Below are 27887 nucleotides of genomic sequence, written 5' to 3' on the forward strand. Positions count from 1 at the left end.
GACCATGAGAGAAACAAATTTACCAAATATATGAATTAGTAGGCGGTTTCCCGGCAAATTTTGTATCATCATGTATTAGTCAAAACATATTCTTTCACATGATTGGTAATGAGAGCTTCCATTTCATTTTTTGAAATTGGGGCGTTTCCAATACTGGTCTTTACCTTTAAAGAAATTGCGCTTGAGTTGATTGTTGTAAAATTACTGAATAATGATATATATATATATATGTATCTGAACAATTTCATAATTATGCCTACATTGCAATGATATCATTTGAACAGTTCCAGTATACATATTATTTCTCGTATACCATGCACAATGAAAAGGGCCTTTAAAATTTGGCACGCCAAAGTAAAAGAGGCATTTATTGGGCGATTTCAAGTCGATGTAGCGGTTCACGGTCACGTGGACAGCAACACGTTATTGAGAGGCGCCACGCCGGGCTACGTGTGCGGGCATGCATTGGATGATCACCTGGGGGCATTGGAATAAGGCCACACTCTGAAGAAAAAAAAAACTGTAAACCTGTTTTCAATGTAAGATGCAATCATGAGCGTGTTACCGTCAAACGAAATGGATTTATATCGAAACCTGTTTTTTCCCTCTTTCGATTGATAATCTTAAATGGCGATGCTCATCACGCTTGGCAACTTTTTATAAACAGTCTTTTGGCTTATAGACGAAAGCTCTAGATTTGAAGCGGAGGAGTTGTTTTCTGCCGATCACGTGCAGAACACGTGTTTTTCGCTTTGCCTCTTATTTGAGTGAACCAATTACAACATCAATGAAACTGAATCACCACTAGTCATTATTAGCCTATTCTTTCATTGGGCATTTCCGATCGAGTCACATCTCTCTCTCCCTCTCTTTATAACCGTCTCTCTCTTTTTCTATCTCTATTATAATTCATATCGTAGGCCTAAAGTCGAATTTTGTGGGATGATCGAACATCAGGATACATTTGCCTGAGTGACGTTTGTATATAGTAGGCAAATGTTGTTAGTCTCGTTAATATATTCATTTATGTTTGGTTAGGGTTGTTATCAAAGAGTAAGAAGTCATGATACATAGGATTTGGAATGCTTTGCATGTGTTGTGGAACCTGATCGAGTTTTGAAGTGTGAGGGTTGAGGTTTGTAGAGTCATTTTAGCTTGAGCCTTTATCACGACAACAATCAAATTTGTGTGTATTAATTATGTGTAACGTTTGTGTAATGTTTATTCTGCAAAAGTGGATCTGAAGGTTTTCCAGAGTTTTTATTCATTTAGTTTTATATCTGATTTTCTGTTTACCCTGTACTTACTTGTCGCAGGATAAAATGTTCTCAGTAAAAAATTGTTATAGAAAGATACATTTTGGGAGATAAGGTTTCGTAATATAAAGTAAAGAGTGTAGTATGTATATGCGGTGCGTTTGAGAACGCCCGGTTTGTATGGAGGATGTCACTTCACTCAGTGTAATGTGATCATAAAACTTGTGTAAACATGAATGTATTTGCAATATTAATTTGCATCGAATACAAGGGCGGCTCCTCTTCGTCGGGCAAGCGTTATCCGATAATACGTATTTGGCAGCGTAGAAGTATGTTTAATTTGTGTTTATTATGTACGTAAATAGCTCTGGCTTAAGGATCGAAAGGGTGAATGGATTAGGATAAATCTGACGAAATTTTAGAAAAGACATTATTATTATTATTCAAAAATTTAACTTGACAGGCGATAGTAATGCAGCTATAATAGCACACACAAAGTCATGTGATATTTAAGGAGATTTTAGATCATCTGTGTAGCGTAGGCTGCGCTAATGAGTATCTTATTTTTAGAGTTTAGTGCTATTATAAATTGACACAAATCCTTGAACCCGTGTTTGTTTTGCGGGTGTTTTGGGGGAGGAGGGGGAGGGGGAGGGGTCTGGGAGAACAACGATATGATAAAGCCAAAACGGTATCGTTTTTTTTTAGCTTAGCATTGCAATTTTCATAAGATTTCGCTTATGTTTTCCATTGATGAAATGAAACAGCAATTAATAATACCAATGGATATGTCATTATCGTAATGTATTCACATTTAATGCATAAGTCTTTGTTAAGTGCCTCGTTACAAAATCTTTAATTTACCTGTTACTACGAACAAAATGTATTTTGATATAGGATTTTCCGGCCAAATTCGCGAGTTTGTCATTTAGATTAACTTGTCTTGCGTTCAAATTCGACGGTTTTAGTGCTGTCAGACATAATTGGGTTTGTATTCCTTTTTCTAGATTTCAAATCTATGAAGTGTTCGTTAGAATATATATGTTTCATTCAAATGAATGAATAATGTGCTCCTTTCGCTATTTGGTCATTCGATTTGGCGTAACACGATTTCTGACATCGCGAAGGTGTACTTTTAGCATTCGAATTCATTTGTAGCATTCAAATTAGCACTTTGTGCACTTAAATTGATGGTCAATATACACTTCTCGTTTATTAAACACTTTTTATAGCTCATCAGTTCTTTTTCTTTCAAGATTTGTTTTCCATGTGTGTTTCATCATATTTCCTTTTCTTGCATTTATACACTTTATATACTTTTAGATTTATCTGATATTTATCATCCTTTAAGTTTGATTGTTAAGAAGAAAAAAAACGACTTACATCTACGGACTTGTCTCAATATCTTCGTAAATTTTCATGTAAGAAAGTTGTTTGTCTTGTGTTTCATCAAAAATTTATCACAATTTCATTATTGAGGAAGGGTACAATATTGTAACTGGGGTAGGTATTTTTGTATCCCCCCTTTTCCGGGGTGTATGAACATGTCCGTGCAGAAATGCAATATCGCTTGATTTCGCCCCTTCTTTACCTAATGTCTAACTACACCCATATGCATTGTCCTCAAAATTAATAAATGGAATAGCAGAAAAGACACTAATAGCAAGTCATGCATTTAATTGCATTGTTTTAAAACTGTAAACGTGTGTTGCATTTCTTCCCCCTAACCTTCCTAACTTGAATAAACATAATTCGAATACGAATGACAGGTGTTAATAATATTTGAATGATAAAAATGGCGCCTCGACAAGTGACGATTAATTTGAATGCTAGTTGAGCAGTTTCTTAATTAAATGACAGATCTATGAAACCCTTCGACCAAAATCCTAAATTAAATAACAAAACGGGAAAATTGAACGATAATTGGCATGGCAAAGCCGATCTGCGCTAACTTAAATGCAAAGTAAAATGAATTCGAATGACAAACTCGCGTATTTCGCCGAGAAATCCTATAGTAAAAAATAATGCGAATTGCAAACATTAATTGTTGCTTTGTACGACAAACATTATTGGTTGTCTTACTTAACTACACGTATACTGTATGCAATCATTCGCATTCTGACTATTGAAATACAATCATTCATAACAGGTGAATGAAATAACTTGCAACGAGCCACAAAGATTTATGCATTGAATTCGATTACGTTACGAAAATGGGCTATTTAATCCATACAGGGACGTGATAGAGAAGGACTTGGATCAAGCCGCTCTCCTTTGACCCCATGCTCCAAGCCGCCGAAAAGTTATGCGCTAATCTTCAACTGTTGACCAGGTGGCGAGATAAGAGAGCGCATGACATTTCAGGATTTAGAATTCCTACATCAGAAAATGGTATCACAGCAACTGTTCGCTGTCCCTTCCAATGATTTCTCATCCATTGTTGAATGTGTAAAGAGTAGAACAAGCGAACACAAACTTGTGTAATTTCATCCTTTTTTAAACTTGAAAAATACAAAAAAAACACGCGAAAACACGCATTAGCAGATTGTAAATCATGGACCAAATAACGGGACATTAAAGCATGCACAAATTGGCGCATCATCCTAAAATATTGAGTTTTTGACAAGATGTAATTTTTCTTTTACCAACTCTGGCACACAAAATAATGAAAGGAAGGATGGAGTTCTAAATTTGAAAATTTGTTTGATGTACTATTCCCAATAAAATTCCCATATAAAGTTTTTGATTTACACTGAAATTTTGCCGGTAATTTAATATTTTGTAATAAATGTAAAACTGGTGCCAGGCTTCCGAAAGTCTTCGCAGTGGAAGCGCGGTTCGGAGCATGGAACTTCAAAGCCAAGTGGAATGTTACACATCCCATTGTTATGCTTTAGAACTCAAGAATGCGTTTGAATAAATTGCAAGAGTTTCGTCTCCTTTTCTTTCACCTCCCTGATCCATACTTCTTTTTTTAAGAGCCTCTCTTCGAATCTTTTCATTCATTATTCATAACACGTGAATGAAATAAATTGTAACGAGCCACTTAACAAAGATTAATGCATGAAATTCGATCACGTTACGAAAATGGTCTATTTAATCCAGACTTATTTTTTAAGAGCCTCGTTAAGGGGGTATCTCACTGAGCGGCGAATGCTTGCGAACGTAGCGAATGTGGGGTTCGTAAAAGGTTGCAAAAGGTTCGTAAAAGGTTGCAAAAGGTTCGTAAGATGTTGCAAGAAGGTTTGCAAACTGTTTTCATTGTTGCAATCAGTTTTTCTTTGCGATTTTTTTTTCTCGCAAACAGTTGCAAGCGTTTGCAAAACAATCGTAAGCCTTTGCAAACGGTTGCAAACGGGTGTCGATGAAGTTCTTTTTTGATTCACCAATGCTAGCGACCACGTTACCATATGGTTCCTATATAAAATTGACCCACTGTGTACCTGAAGTTAGCAAAAGGTCCCAAAACATTCACAAATAGTGGCAAAGGATTGGCAAATAGTTGTTAATCTTTGCAAAAACTGTCGCTAACATTTGCTTACAGTCGCTCATAGTCGCTAACCTGCCTTTCGCAAACATACGCTCAAATGTTATTAATTGTCGCTATTAAAAGTCGCTAAATATCGCAAAGGCGAACCCTGATAGCAACGTTCGTAAGCATTCGTCGCTAAGTAAGATACCCCCTTAACGAATCATTTTCATGTACCTGTTTCGAATATAGTCAGATTGATGATAGGTAGGGCAATCCAGTATTGGAGTCCGACCTATACCAACAAATAATGTATGCAATTTGCATTCTGACTCTTGTTATACAATAATATTAACAGGGGCTCTTCGTTAAACGTGTATACATTTGAATAAATTTTGAAAATTGGTTTATTTCTTCATTGAAACAGAAGGAGGAAAAAGTTACTTGAATTTTCCAACTACTCAGAATGTTTTCCATAATAATTGAGCTGTCAAAAAAAAAAATATATATATATAAAAAAAAAACTGTTCAAGATGATATTTAACTTTTTGGAATCAATATAAAAGATCTCTTTGGAAAAGTGAAGAACACATAAAATTATAAAGAATTACTCCTCTGAGGTTATATTGATTTGCGCGTTATTCTTCTTGCCGCTATCCAAATATTTGAAAATTTAAGCTAATTTCATTCCTGTTTTGAACACTGAATGTGGATATTTAAAAAAATCCCTATATAAGTGTATTTCTAACATTTCAAGACTTTTAAGCCATTTCCGTAATGTAACCAAATATAACACATAGTATTTGTGAAGTGCTTTATTTCATTCACCTGATAAGAATAATAGTATTTCAATAGTCAGAATGCAAACTGCGTATATCAAGTGTTGCTAGGTAGGGCAATCCACACTTTTTGTCCTACCTGGCAATTACAACTGATGTTTGCAGTTCAGATCATGTCTATATATTGAGATACTATTATTCTTATCAGGTGAATGAAATAGTTTGTATCGAGGCACTTCACAAAGACGTATGCCCATAAATTTGGTTAGGCCTACATTACAAAAATAGCCTATCGCAATACATTGGAATGCAATGAGCGGACCTGCTGATTACCCTTTAGCTTACCAGAGGTTATTCAGAAAACTCAACAAATAATGTAATAAATCTGCATTCCGACTATTGAAGTACATTGCTTCCTACACTATGAACATGACGGACAAAGACAAAGGACAGATTATACAGTTCCTCTGGTAGACGAAGGAACATTCCTTCCCTGCCATTATGTAAAAATGTGTAGGACAGGTGTCACATGCATATTTACCTGTTCTACAAATGTTTACATGATAATAGCAGTGAAGAGGATGTTCTTTTGTCTACCTCAGCTATTGTTGAGGGTAGAATGAAGAACTGTATATCCTCTTTCTTTGTCCGTCATGTTCATAGTGCTAAGAGGTCAATGTAATTGGGGAAGAACTTGTTTGAATATTTGAAGTAGGCCTACGCTTTATTTGAATGCTTTCAATGTTTTCTTTTATTCGCTACGACTCTGGTTGATAAGAGGTAGAGCATCCATTATGTTTTAGTATGTCAGACAAGCTCATGTCAAGCTTTGTGGTCGTCGCTATAGTAACAATAGCAGATGCATGCATACAAGTTTGAAACGTTTGTGAACTGACCTGTAAATTACCATAAAGTTCAGCAAATCATTTACCGACATAGCAACAACCAATATATGCAGTCTGCATTCCGGCTATCAAAGTATAATTGATTTGTAACAGGTGAATGCAATAAGTACTCGGGGAGAACTTGTTTGCGTATTCTATTCAAACGGTCTTTTATGGTATGCATGCGGGTTTTGAGCTGGAAAGGTATAAATACTGGTGTTTTTTTTATATTATAGCCACACCTTGTCATTCCTCCTAGCTTGTAGAAGGTCTCTCTGCTTCTCTGCAATACTACCAAGCATCCTACAGCTCAACCATGCAGTCTCTCATCGCTTTCTTAGCCGTCCTTGTCGGGGTAGCCATCGCCAATCCGATGGTTCTCTCGCCCGCCGAACAGAACCAGCAGAACAAGGCCATCTCGGCTAAGGAGTTCCTGAGAAAGATGTTCCCGGCGGACTCGATGGTGTCCTTCAACCGAAGCGACAATCAAGTCGATGAGGACATCGTTGGAAGGCTAAGGGCTCTGGGGCTTCGTGAGGCAGCGAACATCGCAGAGCAGGTTGACCTGAGGCAGGTTCTCCGAGACAGTGACCTTTGTAAGTTACCCTACACAATTTTCAGTATTTTACCTTGAAACACAATTGTGGAGCCCACAAGAGCATACCCTATATTGGTGTGCCGTTTTCCTAAACTGAATTTTGAGCTAGCTAATTCCTTTAAAACGAAAGTGATTTTGCGTTCTAATACGTTTGCTGTTTCCGATTTATAAATTCATTACTATACCAGTTGTAATTTGGATATTCACCAGTTGCAATGCTTTATAGTTTACTCGACAAAGGCATTTCCCCACTGCTAATAAAGTAGAAAAAAGTTTTAAAAACGGAACTTTCAGGGGAATTTCAGAAGCCCACGATATATTTCTCCATTATTAGGTTTGAATGTTTCACGACTTCTCGATTCACTTTGCCCAAATGAATGTTCATTGGTGTATAATCAAGTATTGCTCGACCGATCGTTTATGGAATATGTGAGCTAATTTTATGTCCATTGTAAATTTAGATGTTATATCCTAAACTTCTGTTAATCTTTATTATACTTTGTATATTTAACTTCTCGTATCTTTTTTTTCTTCCTCGTTTAGCATCTGTCACATTGTGCATGCCCAGTGACAAGGCTGTCCAGAAGTGGAGGCAGGAGCTTCCTGCTAAACTGAGACCAGACCAGGAGGCCATGAAGAACCTGGTCAAGGCTTGGGTCGTTTCAGGAAGGGTCGAGTCTTCGCAGATCAGCGACAACCAAAAGGTCCAGAGTCTGAACGGCGCCAAGCTAAGATTTAACGTCTACGCACGTGACTCGAAGAAGGTAAGTTTTAATTTACTCTTCTATTTGTGGAATCTAGTATTGGAATTATGTCAAGGAATGAAAACCAGAAAATATATACAAAAGTCTGAAGGAAACACTTTCTGCTAAATTTTGTTAACCAGTGAAGATTTCCCTGCAATATTTTCTGTTCAGATACACCTATTTCGTTCAAAATAATGCCCTTAATTTATGAAGGTTTCCACAACTTGTTTCATTTTTTTTTTTACTTAAGCTACAAAATTTATTTATTCAGAAATGCACATGTGATTATACGCAAATATGCACGTCGTACTATGTGGCAAAGGGTCAGTCTCGGTGAAAAGTCTGCAAGGCATTGCAAATTAAAAAAAAATGTTTTACAAATAACTTGTCTATTCGTACCCATCTATATAAAATACACGAATGGAAAAATGTACGTACAACACAATGTCTCTCCCCCTCCCCCCCCCCCCCCATCTGATGATGTATTCGAGTACCTATGTATGTTATTCCTTTACAGATGATCACTGTTAATGGCGCTCGAGTCGTTGACGCCGACAGAAAAGCTAGCAGTGGACTCATCCACGTAGTCGACAAGGTCATCTATCCACTCCCAGTCGGTAACGTAATGGAGACCCTGGACGACAACAAAGCCTTCTCCATGGTCGTCGATCTCCTGAAACAAGCCGGACTCGAGGATGAACTTAGAAGTAAATTTGCTTCTTTGAATGATTTATTTTTTGGGGAGGGTAATCGTAAGGCCTTAAATTTCTATAGTGACGGGATTTCAAATTATAGTTTTCAAAATGTCAGTAAAAGATCAGATACGCATATGTAATACTGAAATGATTTGGGACCCACTTCTTCTTTTTTTAACATGGTGCCGAGTACAGCAGGATAGTGAATATTTCTCGATAAACTGGTGATATATCTTTCCAAAATCGTTATTCCTTCCTCTTAAAAAGATAACGATTAATAATAATAGTATTCCGCTTTTATATAGCGCTTACTAAATCAACAATGTCTCTAAGCACTTTACAGATACTATTACCCCGGTCACTGGATTACATACTTGTCCGTGCGCACAATTTCCACTCCCTGGGGATCGAGCGGCATTACAGCCAGGCGTTACTTCGCGCTCAAAAACTGTTTAACCAACACTGACTGTCGCATCCTACCGGGTACCCATTTAACACCTGGGTGAAGAGTAGCAAGTGCAAATTAATATCTTCCCAAAGGATATAATTAAGCGCAAAGCCTAATTCTGATATTCGTCTTCTCTATCACAGATTCTGACCCCATTACGGTTCTTGTGCCGACCAACGCCGCCTTCCAAGCCCTCCCATCCGGGGTCCTCGACGACCTCAAAAAGGACCCCGCCGGCAAACTCCGCAACCTGCTCAAGTACCACGTGATCTCAGACGTCAAGTATTCTGTCTCTCTGTCGTCTGGTCAGCGCCTCCGTGCCTCGCAGGGAGATGAGATTACGGTTGCCCGCGACAGTGATGGTAAGCCTTTTTTAAATTCATTAATAAACACATTAAAACATATCACTTGCGGCCGTATAAGTATTTGGAAGAAAGGTGGGGGGGGGGGGTAGGGAGAAACATATCACTTTTTGAATCTCGGAAAGGGAATATATAATTTAAAATGAATATTACTTTTTTTCTTAAAGAAAAGTTAAGACACAAAGATTTGCCCTTAATGACAGAACCTGGGTCGGTCGGTTTTTTTTTTTTTTTTTTTTTAAATATCACTTCCCCCTTTGGGCTGATAATTTTTCAGTTTTTAATGCTTTAATACGCATATACATTTTTCATAAAACGGTACAAATTTTTAAAATAAAAAGCCAACCTTAGATTTAAAATTTTTGGGTCGGTCGCAAAGGGCAATAACGTCTTCAACTATGATATATGTATGTTCGATATTATACACATTTCAAGATTCAGTTTTTTATTTACTCGGGTAATGCTACACTAGAATGAAGAAACATTTATTTTAAAGACCGTCGGCTTTGTCCACTAATATTTTTTAACATATTTCATTTGTACTTCTATGTAATTAAATTCTACACCATATTTATTCGTTGATCTACTTCTCTTACAGATCAAATTCTCCTGAACAAGCAGAGTGACCAGTCAAAAGCTTCCCGAGTGATCGCACGTGATATCCCCACAACCAACGGAGTGATCCAGGTCATCGACCGGGTCATTCTCCCGCCACAAAAACACTTCGTTCTCGTTTAAAACGGAACGACCCGGCTTCCGGTACAACGATGCAGCCCATACTAATCAGAAAAATAATTGAATATCGTGATACAATCATGAATCTTTATTTTAGTACGGAAATAAAACAACCTCTTTGAACTGCAAGATCAATGTTTTCTTGGATATTTGTATAACCTCATGGTCGGTTTTGGTGAGCGTTTTCATGATTGATGATTGGTTATAAGTGATCTAGAAGATTTGTGATGTGGAATAGTAAAGTCTCCGATTTGATTGCGAGGAAGTATTGTTTAGAATTTCTGATTACAGGTGAATTTTAATGTTATGAGAGTTGAATGTAAAGAGAAACAATTCTGACAAAAAGAAAAACAAGAATTTATATGCAACAATCTAAGCATTTCTTGATGGTGAATTCGAAATTATATTTTAATGACTTAAATTTCATTCTGCTCAAAGCAATGAGCTACAAATTTCATTTTTTGAAGCCCAGATGATGTGAACCTTAGTCCCATTTGTTGAGACCAAAGAACATAAAGAGGGGTACCGTTTCTTTATTTTCCACTCCTACTTCTCACTATTTCTCTCATTCCTCTCCACTATCTTATTGTCACTATCTTGCTCTTTTTCCTCTCCACTTTCGTGTCGTAAGCAGCCTCTATATTAGGGACTTTTAGATTCGCACGAAGACGATGGGGATTTCTACGGTCGACGTCCTTTTAATGCACTGCCTTGAATGGATGTCCCACGTATCAGTCCACGCAAATCTAAAAGTCCCTATTATCGATGAGTCTCGTCTCCTACTTTAGAAATAAATAACTTCAGAATTTTATGACAGGTTTTAAAATAATATATTTAATATTTAATACGCCATATCTAAAGAGATTAACACAATTTGGCAACATCAACTCAACTGAAGAGACATTAAAGAAAATAATCAGTGGTAGAGACTGCGTCAAATGAAAAAAATATTTAACAAATGGTACTTCATTGAACATGGGAAATGGTAGAATGGTTCTAGAATATAACACGGGTCGATTCAGTTTGTCACAATATTTTGTGGACAGCACGCTTTGCAATAAGTTTACAATCACTTTTTTCATAAGCTAAAAAACTGATCAAAAACTGATCGTAAAAAATAAAATGTATACAAAAAACTGTTGGGAGAGACAGAAAGTGAGAAGGGGAAATATGATAATAGGACAACCTGCCATACCTTCCCCCTTCTGGTGACATCGATGATTCACATACAAATCTGCCTCTCCCCAGCTGTGAAACTATAAAAATCAACCTTTAGTTTCAGAGTTAACACACTGGTACCGACTATTGAATAGCATGTTATATCTCATATCCTTTCTGTCCCTCACTCGTTCCTTGCATTTCTGTAAAAATTAGTCCACAGAGACATCAACAAAAATATCATCTGTCTGCAATCAGGCTCGGATCCAGGGGGCTGAGCGGGCCTTGCCCCCTACCATCCCCCCCCCCCCCCCGCAAAAGAGAGAGAGAGAGAAGGGAAAGGGAAAGAGGAGAGAAAGGGAAAGAAAGAAGAGGAAGAAGTAAAGAAAAAATAGAGGGGGAAGAAGGAGATCGGGGGGGGGGGGCGAAAGGGCTTTGCCTTCCAGCGGCTTTTGCCTTCCCCCCCCCCCATCAACAAAATAGGAGAGAAGGAAAGAAAGGGATAGAAAACAGGGAAAGAGGAAATAAAGAGAAGGAAATAAGAGGAAGAAGAAAAGAAAAAAAGGGGATATAAGTTGCAATTTCACGCCAACAAGTTGTGGATTGGGAGGGGAGGCCCTTGCCTTTCCTCTCCCCGCCCCCACCAAAAAAGGGAGAGAAGGAAGGTAAAGGAAAGAGGAGAGCTTAAAGGGAACCAAAAAAGGAAGAAGAAAAGAAAAGGGTGAAAAGAAGGGGAGATCAGTTGCGATTAATCTCGCCAACAGCGTGTGGATCGTGGGGGGGGGGGGGGGCGAAAAACCCTTGCCTCCCCCCAGCAAACCTGAAAGAGCGAGAAGGAAAGAGGAGAGGAGGGAAATAAAAAAAGAGAAAGAAGAAAGGTACGGGAGATCAGTTGCGATTTTCCCGCCAACAAGATGTAGATCTGGGGGCGGGAGGAATTTGCCCCCCCTAAATAAAATGTCTTAAACCCGAAGAACTTTCGGTGGCTCTGCTTCCTGGACCCCATCTAGGGCCCCAAGGCGGACCTCTGGATGCTCATTTTACGATAATTTGATGCCTTAAAACCCCTGAGCTTCTGGGGGCTCTGCCCCCTGGACCCTACGCCAATTAGTGTCCTGCCACTGTCACAAATAAGGTATCAAAAAATGTTCATCTGACCGTAATTAAATGCCTTAAACCCGATGAACTTTCGGTTGCTCTGCTCCCTGGACCCCATCTAGGGCCCTAAGGCGGACCCCTGGATGCTAATCTGACGGTAATTTAATGCCCAAAACCCCTGAGCTTCTGGGGCTAGGCCCCCTGGACCTCACGCCAATTAGTGTCCTGCCAGTGTCACAAATAAGGTATCAAAATATGTTCATCTGACCGCAATTAAATGCCTAAAATCCCCGAACTTCCGGGGGCTCTGGCCCCTAAACCTAACCAATGGGCCTAAGGCGGCCCCTAGACGCTCATCTGGCCGTAATTGATTGCCTAAAACCCCTGAGCTTCGGGGCTCCATCCCCTTGGACCCCACCTAAGGCCCTAAGGCGGACTCCCAGATTCTATTCTGTTGGTTATTTAATGCCTTAAAACCCCTAAGCTTCCGGAGGCTTCGCCACCTGGACCCCACGCCAATTAGTGTCCTGCCAGTGTCACAAAGCAAGGTATCAAAATATGCTCATCTGACTGTAATTAAGTGCCCATACCCCTGAGCTTCCGGGGGCTCCGCCCCTTGTCCCACGCCAATTTATGCTACGCTCTACCTGATCGTAAATACTTTAGCCCCCCCCCCCTCCTAAAAAGAAAGAAAAAAAAAACTTTGTGCTCATTACGCCACTGCTGGTCACCATTACGTACCAATATTTGGCTCCCATCATTTCAAATCCCCCCCCCCCCCCAAGAAAACCTGGATCCGCACCTGTCTGCAATAGTGGCAAGGCAGGCATCTGCAAACTCCACAGATTTTGGCTCCTGCATGGCGCCCTCTATAGCTTTAGCCTTCTCCTCTGCTTTATATCCAACTGTGTAATAAGCACCCTTAGGTGGGGGTTCTGAAGAAGATCCTTCACCGAGTCGGACTCGCCTTGAAAAGGAGAATGAAGAGGATACATCGAGGGGTCAGTGACACAAAGACGTAACTCCATTTTGGCCATCTTGAGAAAAAGTGGTTTATGTGTCACTGGCCATTGACTTCAATGGGTGTCACGGTTGCGTGAGGTATTTGTGTTTCCTGGAAAACCCACGTGTGTGTATTGGGTTTTTACAGACGTGTATCAATCAGATATAATTATTCACGTCTGGGGACCGACCATAACGTCACCATTCGAAAAACGTGACCTGCGTCCTCGGCTAAATCAGTTTTTAACTTCCACTGTTAGCTGGATTACAGGCGCACGCCACAACGCCCACATTTTTCTGAATCATTTTGGCAAAATATGGAGTTACGTCTTTTAGTCACTGAACACTCGATATTATAATGAAGGTGGTGACCAAATCACTGAATGATAAGGAAGAATGGAGTCCATCTACACCTAAGACCCAAAGAGAAACTGTTCATCAAGATTTCTTTTGATTTTTAATAGTTAATGAATATAATGTACTAACACTGTATCATATGCCAGGTAGAACAAACATTATGGCTTGACCTACCTACAAAAATGTGAGAACAGGTAAATACAGTGGCGGATCCAGTGAGCACATTTTTTTTTTTTTTTTGGGGGGGGGGGGGTCCTCTGTCAACTGCCTAGCCTTCTGTATTAGTACCCCTTCCAGTTCTTTTACCCCTCTCTCTTCCAACAATTTCTGCAGACTGTCCATCCAAAGTGTCCTCCTTCTTCCCCTACTCCTTCTTCCCACAGTTTTCCCTGTCAAATCAAGATTCTCTAGGCCTTTTTTACGTGTAATGTGACCCATGAACTTCAACTGCCTAATCAACATCTCACGTATCATTTTCCCTTGCACTCCAGCTCGTGTAAGAACTCCCTCATTACTAACTTTGTCAGTCCAGGGGATTTTCATCATTCTTCTTAAAATCACATTTCGCAACTTTCCAAACTACCTCATGACCACGATACTTCCTCTAAGGCTTAAGTCCATGTTTCACTACCACATGACCACGACACTTCCTCTAAGGCTAAAGACCGTGTTTCACTACCACATGACCACGAGATTTCCTCTAAGGCTTAAGTCCATGTTTCACTACCACATGACCACAACACTTCCTCTAAGGCTAAAGTCCATGTAATTATGTTAAGATTCCCTTGTGGGAAGATCGAATCCACAGAACCTAACACTTGACAAAACTCAAAGAGTAAAGGTGGACCTTATTTGCCTTTTAATTTGCAAGTAATTGAGATAGGCTTTTATCGTAAACGTGTTACATATATTACGACAGAAATCTCATCTTCAAATTACAACAAAAATGGATCAACAATTTGCACAATTAGCACCATTCGACGCAACGTTGGTGATTTGTTTCGTTGTCAGTTTGGGGATTAGTTTTAATGTTTTTCCCTCGTTTATTGCCAGCCATTTTGACGCTACACCCGTCGTAAAGGATGTGGTTGACTTGTTCGCAAGTGCGGGGTATATCCTTATCGTACTGGTAGGTGATATCATCATGATTCGATTCATTCGGGGTAAAACTATGCACCATCAGGCTCAAGAAGTGTTTTGGCCAATGCGCTGCCGTCATTGTGCAAGAGCCGTTGGCATCCTTACAAGCGACCAGCTACCTGACACTCATACGGGACTAACTTTTCCACTTGAACAAGAGAACAGAGGCGTTGTCCAAGAATTTACAAATCCGTCATTCGTAATCCCGTCAACCAGTTTGTCCGTTTCTACTGAGAGTCTTGCGTCTGGACACCATGACCCGACTGAGCTTGGAATCAGTTCACTGAGTACAAATTCTAGAGGAAGGACTCCAGTCACCGAAAGCCTTAAATACGTACGAATAAGAAACACTCAACGCCACAAACCATTACCGATAACCAGTCTCATATCGGAGATATACGTAGTAGGTCTACCGCCGATGTGGATCACACGCGAAATCGAAATGGTGAACCCGGAGGTTATTATAAAGAGACGGAATTCCATGCCACACCGCTTTTTAAAAGTCCACATAAATCTCTCCTGCGAATCTTTACAATATTAGCGATTGTTTCCGTGGCCAGGGCTATTGTTGTGATAGTTGCGGATGTCTTATGCATCCTACAGTCTAGCGAGACATACAGAAGGAAAGTTTCTTTTGCCGTTCAAGCCCTTCTGAATGGAACAACTGGAAGTAACCTAGTCATTGCAATATTCTTTTTCACTTCTTATTACGACGCTGTCTTCATCAAAAGGGGAAATGTTGTTACCCTATAGGATACATATTCGCTTGCTATATCTGGGTTATACTTGCCAAAATAGGAAACCCTTTCAATGCTGCCGACAATCAACACCCGCCTCTTCCAAAGCATCCATGCAAATTGAACGGAACATTTGGAGAGTTTGTTTTTGATTTTAAAGAAATAGTTGATCCCTTTATAATAGAGTGTGGTATAATCGGAGCTGGCATCATTTGGCAGATGTGGAGTGGCGCCTTACCAGTGGGGGTTTTGAAACTGTCATCATGTGCCAGTCCGTCATTCGATTTTCTGTCTAGTAAGAAATCTAAACCAATTTGGAGGAGGATCTCAACCATTTTTTCACAAAGACCTAACTATCGAACCCTATTTTTTACCAGAGATGCCAGATCTTCAACTGACATAGAATCATTACCCCTAATACAAAACATTTCTAGAAAACATGATTTGAAAAAATCTCTCATAAAACTGTTCCTGGGACTCTTACTCGGAGTTCTAATCAATACCACTGCAGTTACATTTCTTAGATTGTTTAAAAATCCCACTGTTTTTTCAAGGAACACGCGAATCTATTTGGAATGGTGTTGCGAGATTGTTTCTGGCGTTCCACTTATCGGCCTGCTCCATTTCCAATCGTATACAGCGAATAAAAGATCACATCATTTTCCTGTAAAACGCGGAATATCATTACTTCGTGGACTGGGGAACAGCGATTGCATCCTGGTGCTAGGCTGTGGCGGGATATTCATTCTGAGCTTTTCCCGCCTTATCGGGGCTATCACCTTCTTGGTACTTACCACATCAGCTTCCAGCGACGGCCAGGCACTAGTCTACTTCTCCATCCTGTATGCTCTTTTTAAAATTTACTTGACGTGGCGCATGACGGTTTTTTTGTTCATAGCACAACGCCAGTTCTTTAATGATATCCAGAAAATCAAATGGACTCTGATTTGTTCCATGTACACGGGAATTTTTAGCCTAACCTTCTGGGTATTAGGAAACACGAGCATTCGTCCTTGGGTTGAGTTAGGATTGTATTTCGGCAAGGTAAATGGGGGGATCTTTGGAACAATCCTGGACCCCTTCGTAAGTCTATTTGGTATTCATTCTGCTTTATTGGCATTTGAGGCATTCAAAGAAGTATATGATAATTACAAAGTTGTATGTGTCACAAAAGAATCTCTCCCGACCTTAGAATGAAATGAATATATATATATATATATATAACGCGGCAAATATAAAGAAACAGCAGTAACAATAATTGAAACTCCACAGCGTCTATAAGACTTCTTCTAATTTTGTTGTTTAGAAGTACTACAAAAAAAGTGAAGTAAACGCAATTTGCATGAATCAAAGGTTAAATTTGTATATTCAACAATTCTTCCACCTAAGTATTTTTTATTTGCTGACACATTCATATCTTTAAAAAAAAAAAAAAAAAATCCTGCGGATATATAACAGAACCAATGACAATCTTTTGAACGTAGCATTTATAAATTGTATATTGCGCATACTTTAAATAACATTCAGGAGAGTATATTCCTTGTTTCCTCAGTCCTTACCTACAAACAATATTTTTTGCTTTTCTTGTATTTATACTGGGAATAGGTTAAATATCAAATTACATATTATTCTCCAAAACAAAATTTCATCTCTGCAATATAACTCGACTTGTCCACAAATGCTGCATAAATCATTATTCACAATTTGCCATTATATAAGTTTTCTATTGAGGCAATAAACCTGTGAGTCCTCTTGAATTTGCTTTAATTTAAATGAAAAAAACATCCTTCCAAACAAAGTCATTATCTAAATCTATAAAACAATTCCTAAAATAAATGACAGTTGGTTTTCTTGACTTCTTCTGTTTTAACAAACGATACTAATCTTTCAATTTCATAACAACAACACATTACTTTATCCCCTGTTTCTATTTCTATACGATCTAAAATATCACATACATGTTTAAAATCATTGACAACACTAAATCTATGTAACCAACACTTTGGAAATGTTTTCTTTAATCTTGTATATTTAAAATCAAATAGAAGCTGTTGTGTGTTCACTTTTTTTAACAATTAATGTAGGGTCATTCTCAATACTATTTGTAATTAAATTATGTATTTACGATAAACCGGTATCTTGCCATTCTTGATACAACTTTTTTTTCTTTCTTAAAAGTAATTTGTTCAACTAATTTCATTTGGAATATTTCTTACTTTTAACATATCAATAATTTTTATTTCTGACCAATGAAAAATTTGCATAAAATTATGGCAAATTATGTTTAGAGCATTATAAATAAACATCTTTCGTATTGCAATTGGACTTCAAACAAAGTGGCAAACCCCCTATCTTAACAGACCAGTATCTGAACATATTTTCCAATAAGAGCCTTTATGATTAAAGAAATAAAATATCTATGACAAATGAAGCGAAGATATTTTACTAGCAATATCAATCATATTCAATACACCATTTTCAATATCATTTCGCATTTTATTTATTTCTATATTCCAGTTTAAATCTTGTAACAATTTCGAAATGTAGCCTACATAAACTCCTAAATATTTAACAGATTACGAAACCGAGAATTATCGATGTTTTATCATAACTAATTAATCACGACTATAATTAATGAATGATACATATTTGGAAAGCTTAGAGTCTCCTCTTTCATGTGATGCTACTCAGATAATATCAGAATATTTCACGCACGAGTGATTAAAAGCAATTTGAAGGAAGGAAACCAAAAGACATTTGGCAGGCGGTATCTGAATTTCGAAGAAAATTCACATTTCTATAAAGTTGAGTTTCTGCCCTTTCATATGACACCTCAATCAGGAAAAATGAGCGAGGAATGACAAAGTTCTGTTTGTTTAAAGTAGTGCTTGCATTTCCATAATTTTATTAAACAAATTTGTTTTCACTGGCTGCCTGCCGTATCAATAAACGAAATTAACAAAAGACTTAACTCCGTTTCGTTGACAATCAGCCGTAGATGAGAGTCTTCATGCATGCTGATTGTCAACGAAACGAAGTAAAGTCTTTTGTCAAATCTGCTTTTTGCTACGGCAGGCACCCAGTGAAAACGAATTCGTTTGTTAAAATTATGAAAATGTAAGGGCTACTTTAAACAAACAGGACTTTGTTATTCCTGGCTTATTTTTCTTGATTGAGGTATCATATGAAAGAGCAGAAATGAACTTTCTAGAAATATGAATCTTTCTTTGAAATTTAAATACCGCCCACCAAATTAATTTTTGGTTTCCTTCCTACAAATTGCTTTTAATCACTCATGCGTGAAATATGATTCGTGATTAAAAAATAGCTTGAGGACAGGGTACCATCAAGTCATTTAGAAACAAACAGAGTTGACAAAAGACTTATTATCTCCTTTTCGTTGACGATCACCCATGCATCAAGTCTCCCGTCTTCTTTGTGCATGTCTGATCGTAAGCTTTAAAAGTATGTGCCATTTATTGATTATAATTGTGAGCTCTTCCCAGATAAGGTGAAGTACCACAGACTTCTACAAATATGAACATTTGGACAAAGAGGTTTGGACCTCTATAACGTAAAATGTCACCGGTGCCTTATACTATGTGAGGCACCTTGCAGATTTAGATTAAGATTTAGGTTTAAGTTTTAATCTTAGTTTATTTTTTATACTATATCAACAACAATTTGAACATGTATATTTCATACCTGTATATGGTAATTTAAGGTATGACTTAAGTTATCTGTAAGATAGTAAATGCCTCGTTAATGTATCTGTTGAGGACAAAGGCAATCTTACTTGAATAAAAATGCCTTTGCTCCTATGTGTAAATAAAATGTAAATAGTTGATCTTAATATGAGTGCACTGGATTGTGAATCTGTTAACTCGCACTCTTTCTCTCCCTTGGGACTCAGAATTTGTACAGTAAAAAACATTGATTATAATTACTTAGAGTTTGTTACAGCTCATAACAATTTGTTATAATTATCGATACTGGAATTTTTAATGTAGGTTTACAACTGAATTACAGACAGCAAGGAATGAATTCTTAGATAAACCGGTTTCCTTTGGATTAAGTACGTTTGAATTTAATTAGTTAATTCCGGAGTTGGCGATAAGTAGGGATTGGAAATCTCATCCTAGACACCTCTGTATCTAAAGTCACATGGGTGCCGACAGAATGAACTAGCATGTTAGACTAGGGACCCGTTAGTGAAATACCCCTGAGCGGTGACCATGAAGGTAGATTACGTAGTTGGCAACAAGAAGATAGACAATCGAGTATTTTTACTCAAACTAAGATTGGAGTAATTTTTGAATGGTTGCTGGTTATAGCTCATAGCCTGTCATGAGGGTGCATGCACACTATCGTTATAGTGCTTTGTACATGCGAACAAGCTATTGCTACGCTGCCATGTGCGTGCTCGCACACTTTCGTAGTAGTAGTTATTGTTCATGCTCATTGGACTGTGCTATGTGTTTTGCACTCGCTATTCATAGAACCATAGCGTTAATCAGATTATCTCAATATAAACTTGGCACTCCGTGATTTGGGGCTTGGCACAATGGGGATTAGCCCTGTGGCATGATAAGCCTGTATTAAAAGTACCTAAGAGGCTATTTTGTGTTTACCTCGGAATAGAATTACCTCTCATGTTTTCGTAGGAAAGAAAAGGTACATTTTGGAGTAGAATTCAGTTGCTAGTGATCTAATACTGTTACATCATAAACCTGTCCCTAGATAAGCTAGTATCACTTTGGTTAATTATTTGTTGTCAGACAACAGTGACAACTCATTTGTATACAGTGGCGGATCCAGGGGGGGGGGCCCGGGGGCCCGGCCCCCCCCCCCCTTTGAGAAAAAATCATGTAAAATCACATGATTTTTACCTTTTTTGGGGTTGGGCCCCCCCCTGGCGCTCAAGGGGGGGGGGGGGGTGCAAATTGAAATTTTTTTGAGGATCAAAAAAAAAAAATGTGCTCACTACCCCCCCCCCCCCCCCCCCCCCCCCCCCCCCCCCCCCCCCCCCCCCACTGAGCGAATTTTTGGCCGGCGCGTTTTTCAAATTTTCGGGAGCAAAAAAAAAAAAAATTGGGCCCCCTCCCCTAAGAAATTCCGGATCCGCGCCTGTTTGTATATAATGTATATTTAAGCTCTTAAACTACATGTATTTGCATTGCATACATACTTGAATTGAGTCATATTTGACACGACTTGCATGTGAATTAGGCTCGAACGCCTTATTGTTAGTTGTAATGTATTAATAAAGTGTCACTTGAACAACTTAGGCAAACATATACGGTCTTTAATACAGTAATATATGTCTGGTTACACATTAGTTACAGAAGGTATGTGCGAATGGTGATTGGTACTTTTACATCGTCTTTAGATAGCATGATGAGAACTTAGAGAACAAAGTTGTCATCTGGCTATATTTTTAGACACTTATCTATGTCATTGTGCATTTAGATTGCTCGCTACCTATGGAAGGAATGTGAAAGAGGATGCGAGAGAAAGTGCCCCAAGATACGAATGCGAATAATGTGCATCTTTGACTGTGTGTACTGAGGACACTGAGTGCGCCCTGTCACATGTTTGCAGTATATCGTGCAGATCGTTAGAGAATTTGGTTGTACAATTTTGGTGCGAATTTTGATTAAATCATGTTTACAGAGTACTCTACAGAGTTCTCTCTCTCAACCGTCTGAAATATAAAATGCCTTTAACGATATGTTTTCTCTTGTTTTTAACCCCTCTGGGTCAGTCAGTCATAAACCATCATCTGGTTCATTACCAATGCCACAACTTTCCTCAATACAGGTACAGGTTCATCAGGTAGGCAACCGCCTCCTTCAGCTCTCAGCATCTAAAGCCCCAGGACCTGACGGGGTTCTTCCCATCATACTGAAGAATTGTGCCCTAGAAATATTATACCCTCTCTTCCATCTCTTTAACATATCCCTCAATACAGGCAAATAACCAGATTCTTGGCGTCGGGCAAACATTACTCATGTCTTTAAGAAGGGTGACAGATCAATCATGACAAACTACAGACCAGTTGCCCTCACTTCTGTTATATGTAAGGTTCTTGAGCAAATTGTTTCTACTTCCATTCTCGAACATGTAGAAACATTTGGTCTCCTCAATCCAAACCAACACGGTTTTACACAGAAACGGAGTTGCGTCACCCTGCGTATCAATGTCCTACATGCTTGGTGTACAATTCTTGATAAAAATCGTCCTCCTCGTGTAGAGGCAGCTTTCCTAGATATGTCCAAAGCATTTGATAAAAATGCCTCATCACATTCTACTGTCTAAACTATCTGCACAGTTTAATGTCACAGGTATACTCTCTGAAAATGGATTAAGTCCTTCCTCGTTGGACGGATACAGCGTGTAATTTTTCAGGGTTCCTCTTCTCCAGTGGCGGATCTGGGGGGGGGGGGGGGTGCAATTTTTCAAATTTTCGAAGGCAAACAAAAAAAGAATGGTGCTCACTACCCCCCCCCCCCCCCCCCCACTTGCGCCACTGGTGACGAATAAAACAGTGCATTGAACAAAGACAGTCAGACATACTCACACAAACACACACACACGCACACACGCACGCATAAACGCACGCACACACGCACACAGACAACGCACATGGTGACAATTGTTGCATAATTTCCCCTTTTCTGTTTAAGCATTGATTTTTATTGAGATCGCTGAATGTTTAAGTGGCATTACCCTGACAATCGTTCCCTTTAATACATATTCACTACCACCATCATGTCATCATCATCATCATCATCATCATTGTCATCATCTTAATCTTCATCATCTTCATCATCATCATCATCATCATCATCATCATCATCATCACCATCATCATCATCATCATCATCATCATCATGAAACACCACATCCGCCAATACGCACCAAGAGGACAGCGGCCACTCAACTTTTCGTACGAGAAGAAGAATTTCCGACAAAAGTAACAGTTTGCGTGGGCCTTGTCGGGAATGGAACTCTCATTTTGTGTGGTTGTTCCTGCGCGTGTATGTATGCGCGTGTGTGTGTTTTTGTCTGTCTGACTGTCTTTGTTCAAAACACTATTTAAGTCCTCACCTAGCAACATGGCGCAAGAGAGATCTGACAGTCTTGTAAAGATTGTCTGATGTTCAGTCATGCATGCAGATATTCTAATGAAATGAGGATAACTCTATCAAGACATGTCATGAAAGCCATGATTAAATATTCATACTTCAAACAATACAACTTTTAAAAAGTGGGACATTTTTTCTGACTCACTTTGTATTTTATTTTGATATTACCAGATAGAGGTTATTTTCGGATTGGTTGTGATTTAAAATCCCGTTTCCCCCTACTTCCTCATAATATTCCAGGGTTATAACGCACAGGGCTTATAAAGATCATGGCCTTCTAATTGTTTTATAAGGTCATGGGTGTGTGCGAAAGTGTGCAAATCAGTAACAATACATTTTATATCACCAAAATCGTCTACTTTTCAAATTTGCTGCTCCCCATTGGGGTTGCTTTTATTTAATTAAGACACACTCTTACAGAGCACACCGGCCAAACAAAACCCAAGAGAGGGAAACTGCTCCTTTGTCAATGACCGAAAATGCTTGCGCAGTCGTTATTGTTAAAACAGCTGAATGTTCTCATTAAGATGCACATAATCAGAAAGCGGTGACTATCATTGGATCAAAGAAAGAATCACGTTGAATGTCCATCCGTAATAAGGCACTGCCATGTACTTAAAAGGACGTCACATGTGACTGCCATTGCCTGAAAAGGACGTAACACGTCCACGTCCACGCAAATCTAAAAGTCCCTAATGAATTCGTCAAGAAAACGATGAATGTCCATCCGTAATAGGTCCATGGTATGTCATACATGCAAGCTCCTGTTAAAGGTACTATGTCCCTTTTGCAGCCAACCTCAAATTCTGTAGAACTTTGCAGGAATTATGAATATGTCATGTATGTCCTATCTGTGAAATTTAAACATTAGCAGTGTCCTCATATTCAAATTATGCAAGGAAACCCGTTTACTTGCTAGACTTCAGTGTCAGACACTATTGAGTGACTGACTGGCTTTTCTTCTTCTTTGGTAATAACATACATGAAAAGAGTTGTAAAGGGTACATGAGCATTTGTCTACATCAATAACCCACTTCTTGTGATGGCCAAGATTAAAGTGATTGAATCTTTGCGCAGCATAAAACGTATGACCATTCAGTACAATTATTGTCTGAAAATCAAGACTATTACTTTTGGGCTCTATAGCCCTAAAGTCGATTTGACAACTAATAGTCGTTATTTTCCCACTTGAAGACATTTTCAAGCCCCACCTTTTTTAGGGAAGTTCTAAATTAGTATTATCTTTCAAATGCAGTTGGAATTTAACTTTTTTCATTTTTTTGGCCTGCAAGTGGGACATAGTATACCTTTAAGCTTTGCGGTCGCCGATCGCTAGTAACAATAGCATATATGCATCAAGTTTGAAACATTTGTGAACTGACCTGTAAATTACCATAACGTTCAGCGGCTCACTTACCGACATATCAACACCCAATTTATGCAGTCTGCATTCCGGCTATCAAATTGTAATTGATTCGTAACAGGTGAATATAGTTCCTCAATAAGTACTCGAGGAGAATTTGTTTGCATATTTTATTCAAACTTGTTTGTATATGGTATGCATGAGATTCGAGCTGGAATGGTATAAATACTGGTGTTTTTTATACTCTAACTACTCTGCAATACTACCAAGCATCCTACAGCTCAACCATGCAGTCTCTCATCGCTTTCTTGGCCGTCCTTGTCGGGGTAGCCGTCGCCCACCCGATGATACTCTCGCCCGCCGAACAGAACCAGCAGAACAAAGATATCTCGGCCAAGGAGTTCCTGAGAAAGATGTTCCCGGCGGACTCGATGGTGTCCTTCAACCGAAGCGACGATCAAGTCGAGGTGGACATCGTTGAAAGGCTAAGGGCTCTGGGGCTTCGTGAGGCAGCGAACATCACCGAGCAGGTTGACCTGAGACAGGTTCTCCGAGACAGTAACCTTTGTAAGTTACCGTACACAATTTTCAGTATTTTACCTTAAAAACACAATCGTGGAGCCCACAAGAGCATAACCTATATTGGTGTGCCGTTATCCTAAACTGAATTTTGAGCTAGCTAATTCCTTTAAAACGAAAGTGATTTTGCGTTCAATTACGTTTGCTGTTTCCGATTTATAAATTCAATACTATACCAGTTGTAATTCGGTAATTCACCATTTGCAATGCTTTATAGTTTAATCGACAAAAGGCATTTTCCCCACTGCTAATAAAGTAGAAAAAAAGTTTTAAAAACGAAAACTTAAGGGAATTTCAGAAGCCCAAGATATATATCTCCATTATTAAGTTTGAATGTTTCATGACTTCTCGATTCACTTTGCCCAAATGAATGCTTATTGGTGTATAACCAAGTATTGTCCGACCGATCGTTAATGGAATATTCGAGCTAACTTATGTTCATTGTAAATTAGGATGTTATATCCTATCTATCTTTATAATACTTTGTTTATTCTACTTCTCCTTTTTTCTCTCGTAGCATTTGTCACATTGTGCATGCCCAGTGATAAGGCTGTCCAGAAGTGGAGGCAGGAGCTTCCTGCTAAACTGAGGCCAAACCAGGAGGCCATGAAGAACCTGGTCAAGGCTTGGGTCGTTTCAGGAAGGGTCGAGTCTTCGCAGATCACTGACAACCAGAAGGTCCAGAGTCTGAACGGCGCCAAGCTAAGATTCAACGTCTACCGTGACGCGAAGAAGGCAAGTTTTAATTCAAGTGTTTGAAAATTGTCGAGGAATGAAAAACAGATATTATAGATAGGAGTTTTAAGTAATATAAGCTTTTATAAAGTCGGAAGGAAACACTTTCTGCTCAATTTCGTTAACCGGTAAAGTTGGATTTCCCTGCAATGGTTTGGTTTCTGTTCATATACAACTATTCCGTTTCGAATAATTGCAACTTTGGTTCATATTCTTTCCTACAAAAGTGAAACATAATGCACATGAGATTAGACGCAAATATGCACGTCTTACTATGTGGCAAAAGGTCCGACTCGGTGTAAGGCATTGCCAATATTTGCTTAAAAGTAAAATTAAAAACCCCGGAAATTTAATGTTTTAAACATTCAAATTCACCATGTCTATTCGTACTTAGAAATGGCATGTACAAAGTTCCTTCCTCATCTAGTGGTGCATTCGAGCAGGGTATATGTGAGTTAAACTTTAATGTATGTTATTCCTTTAACAGATGATCACTGTTAATGGCGCTCGAGTCATTGGCGCCGACAGAAAGGCTAGCAGTGGACTCATCCACGTAGTCGACAAGGTCATCTATCCACTCCCAGTCGGTAACGTAATGGACACCCTGGCTGACAACCAAGCCTTCTCCGTGGTCGTCGATCTCCTGAAACGAGCCGGACTCGAAAATGAAGTTAGAAGTAAGTTTACTTCTGTGAATGGCTTTTTTTGGGGGGGGGGGGGGCGGGAGGGAATGGGGGAAAATAGCATGGCCGTAAAATTTCTAGTGACATGGATTCAAATTAGTAGTTTTCAAAATGACACCGTCAGTAAAAGGTCCGATACGCAAATTCAATACTGACAAATTATTTGGGACCCGCTTATCTTTTGAAATATGGTCGTATCTATTTCAAAATCCGTTAATGCTTCCTTATTAAAAATATGAGATATTCCGCTTTTATATACCTCTTACTAAATCTACGATGTCTCCCAAGTGCTTTAAAGATATATTATTACCCCGGTCATTGGATTCAATACTTGCCCACACACAATGTGTGTTCACAAATCTCCACTTCCTGGGAAGCATTCCAGCCAGGCATTGCTTGGCGCTCAAAACTGTTTGACCAACAATGATGATCGCATCCTACCGGGTACCCATTTAACACCTAACAGCAAGTGCAGGTTAATAATAACGAAATAGTAAGCGCAAAGCCTAATTCGAATATTCCGTCTTTCACAGATTCTGACCCCATCACGGTTCTTGTGCCGACCAACGCCGCCTTCCAAGCTCTCCCATCCGGGGTCCTCGACGACCTCAAAAAAGACCCCGCCGGCAAACTCCGCAACCTGCTCAAGTACCACGTGATCTCTGACGTCAAGTATTCTGTCTCTCTGTCGTCTGGTCAGCGCCTCCGTGCCTCGCAGGGAGATGAAATTTCGGTTGCCCGCGACAGTGATGGTAAGCCTTTTTTAATCCATTAATAAACACATTAAACATATCACTTGCGGCCGTATAAGTATTTTGGAAGAAGGGGGGGGGGGGAGAAACATATCACTTTTTGAATCTCGGAAAGGGAATATATAATTTAAAATGAACGTTACTTCTCTTTTTTTCTAAAAGAAAAGTTAGGACAACAAAAAGATTTGCCCTTAGTGCCAGAACCTGGGTCGGTCGGTTGGTTTTTTGAACTTTATTAAATTTCACTTACCCCTTTGGGCCGATAATTTTTCAGTTTTTAATGCTTTAATACGCATATACATTTTTCATAAAACGGTACAAAAAAATTAATAAAAAGCCAACCTTAGATTTAAACATATTGGGTCGGTCGCAAAGGGCAATAACGTCTTCAACTATGATATATATGTATGTTCGATATTATATACATTTCAAGATTCAATTTTTTATTTACTAAAGGTAATGCTACACTAGAATGATACATCTATTTTAAAGCCGGTTGCTTTTGTCCACTAATGTTTTTTAACATATTTAATTTGTACTTCTATGTAAATGAATTCTTCACCATATTTATTCGTTCTGCTTCTCTTACAGATCAAATTCTCCTGAACAAGCAGAGTGACCAGTCAAAAGCTTCCCGAGTGATCGCACGTGATATACCCACAACCAACGGAGTGATCCAGGTCGTCGACCGGGTCATTTTCCCGTCACAAAAACACTTCGTTCTCGTTTAAAAAACTGGACGACCCGGTTCCCGATACAGCCCATACAATATGGATTTATTATCAGAATATTAATCGAATGTCGTGATACAATCATGAATCTGTATTTTTAGTACAGAAATAAAATCTACCCCTTTCTACTGCAAAAACAATTATTTCCTTGGATATTTTATCAACGTCTAGGTCAGTTTTGTTCGAGCGCTTTTGTGTGAAAATGGTTAGAAGTGGTCATGAGATTTGTGATGTGGAATAATGAAAGCTCGATAGTATGGTTTGAGTCTCTGATAACTGGTGAATGTTATTGTGAGTTGAATGACTACATGTATTTATCTACGGACGCATTTCTCATAAAAACAAAATGCATCAAAACAAAGCTCTATCCTAATTGAACTAATTGAAAATTATATGCAAAATATTTAGGGACAAATCTAGAGGCTAAATTCT

At 38.8% G+C, this 27887-nt stretch overlaps 2 protein-coding genes across 3 annotated transcripts; both read left to right on the forward strand.

Annotated features, from left to right (window-relative positions):
- The first annotated feature begins 6615 nt into the window (after positions 1–6615).
- Positions 6616–27595, forward strand: LOC592811 (transforming growth factor-beta-induced protein ig-h3). Of its 2 annotated transcripts, XM_030991836.1 has the most exons (6): positions 6616–6984; positions 7530–7750; positions 8250–8439; positions 9019–9237; positions 9836–9978; positions 27462–27595. In XM_030991836.1, the coding sequence occupies exons 1-5, from the start codon at positions 6705–6707 to the stop codon at positions 9973–9975; spliced, it is 1050 nt and encodes a 349-aa protein (XP_030847696.1). In that variant the 5' UTR covers positions 6616–6704; the 3' UTR covers positions 9976–9978; positions 27462–27595. The 2 variants fall into 2 exon arrangements, with proteins under 2 accessions (XP_030847696.1, XP_797409.3); XM_792316.5 differs by lacking the exon at positions 27462–27595 and having other exon boundaries at positions 9836–10101.
- LOC753253 (transforming growth factor-beta-induced protein ig-h3) lies at positions 24214–27592 on the forward strand. Its single transcript, XM_030991837.1, has 5 exons — positions 24214–24542; positions 25072–25289; positions 25777–25966; positions 26506–26724; positions 27316–27592. Exons 1-5 carry the CDS (start codon positions 24263–24265, stop codon positions 27453–27455), a joined length of 1047 nt encoding a protein of 348 aa, XP_030847697.1. The 5' UTR covers positions 24214–24262; the 3' UTR covers positions 27456–27592.
- Positions 27596–27887: the final 292 nt, after the last annotated feature.

The sequence above is a fragment of the Strongylocentrotus purpuratus genome, unplaced genomic scaffold (assembly GCF_000002235.5).
Source record: "Strongylocentrotus purpuratus isolate Spur 01 unplaced genomic scaffold, Spur_5.0 spur5_scaffold_2, whole genome shotgun sequence".
In the NCBI taxonomy this organism is placed as follows: domain Eukaryota; kingdom Metazoa; phylum Echinodermata; class Echinoidea; order Camarodonta; family Strongylocentrotidae; genus Strongylocentrotus; species Strongylocentrotus purpuratus.

What these genes read in the sequence shown, in the direction of transcription:
- LOC592811 (XM_030991836.1), top strand. Translation starts at nt 6,705, where the DNA reads ATGCAGTCTCTCATCGCTTTCTTAGCCGTCCTTGTCGGGGTAGCCATC. An exon ending in ACGCACGTGACTCGAAGAAG is followed by an intron (nt 7,751 to 8,249) that starts GTAAGTTTTAAT and finishes ATTCCTTTACAG; the next exon opens with ATGATCACTGTTAATGGCGC. An exon ending in ACTCGAGGATGAACTTAGAA is followed by an intron (nt 8,440 to 9,018) that starts GTAAATTTGCTT and finishes TCTCTATCACAG; the next exon opens with ATTCTGACCCCATTACGGTT.
- LOC753253 (XM_030991837.1), top strand. Translation starts at nt 24,263, where the DNA reads ATGCAGTCTCTCATCGCTTTCTTGGCCGTCCTTGTCGGGGTAGCCGTC. An exon ending in ACTCGAAAATGAAGTTAGAA is followed by an intron (nt 25,967 to 26,505) that starts GTAAGTTTACTT and finishes CGTCTTTCACAG; the next exon opens with ATTCTGACCCCATCACGGTT. An exon ending in GGTTGCCCGCGACAGTGATG is followed by an intron (nt 26,725 to 27,315) that starts GTAAGCCTTTTT and finishes CTTCTCTTACAG; the next exon opens with ATCAAATTCTCCTGAACAAG.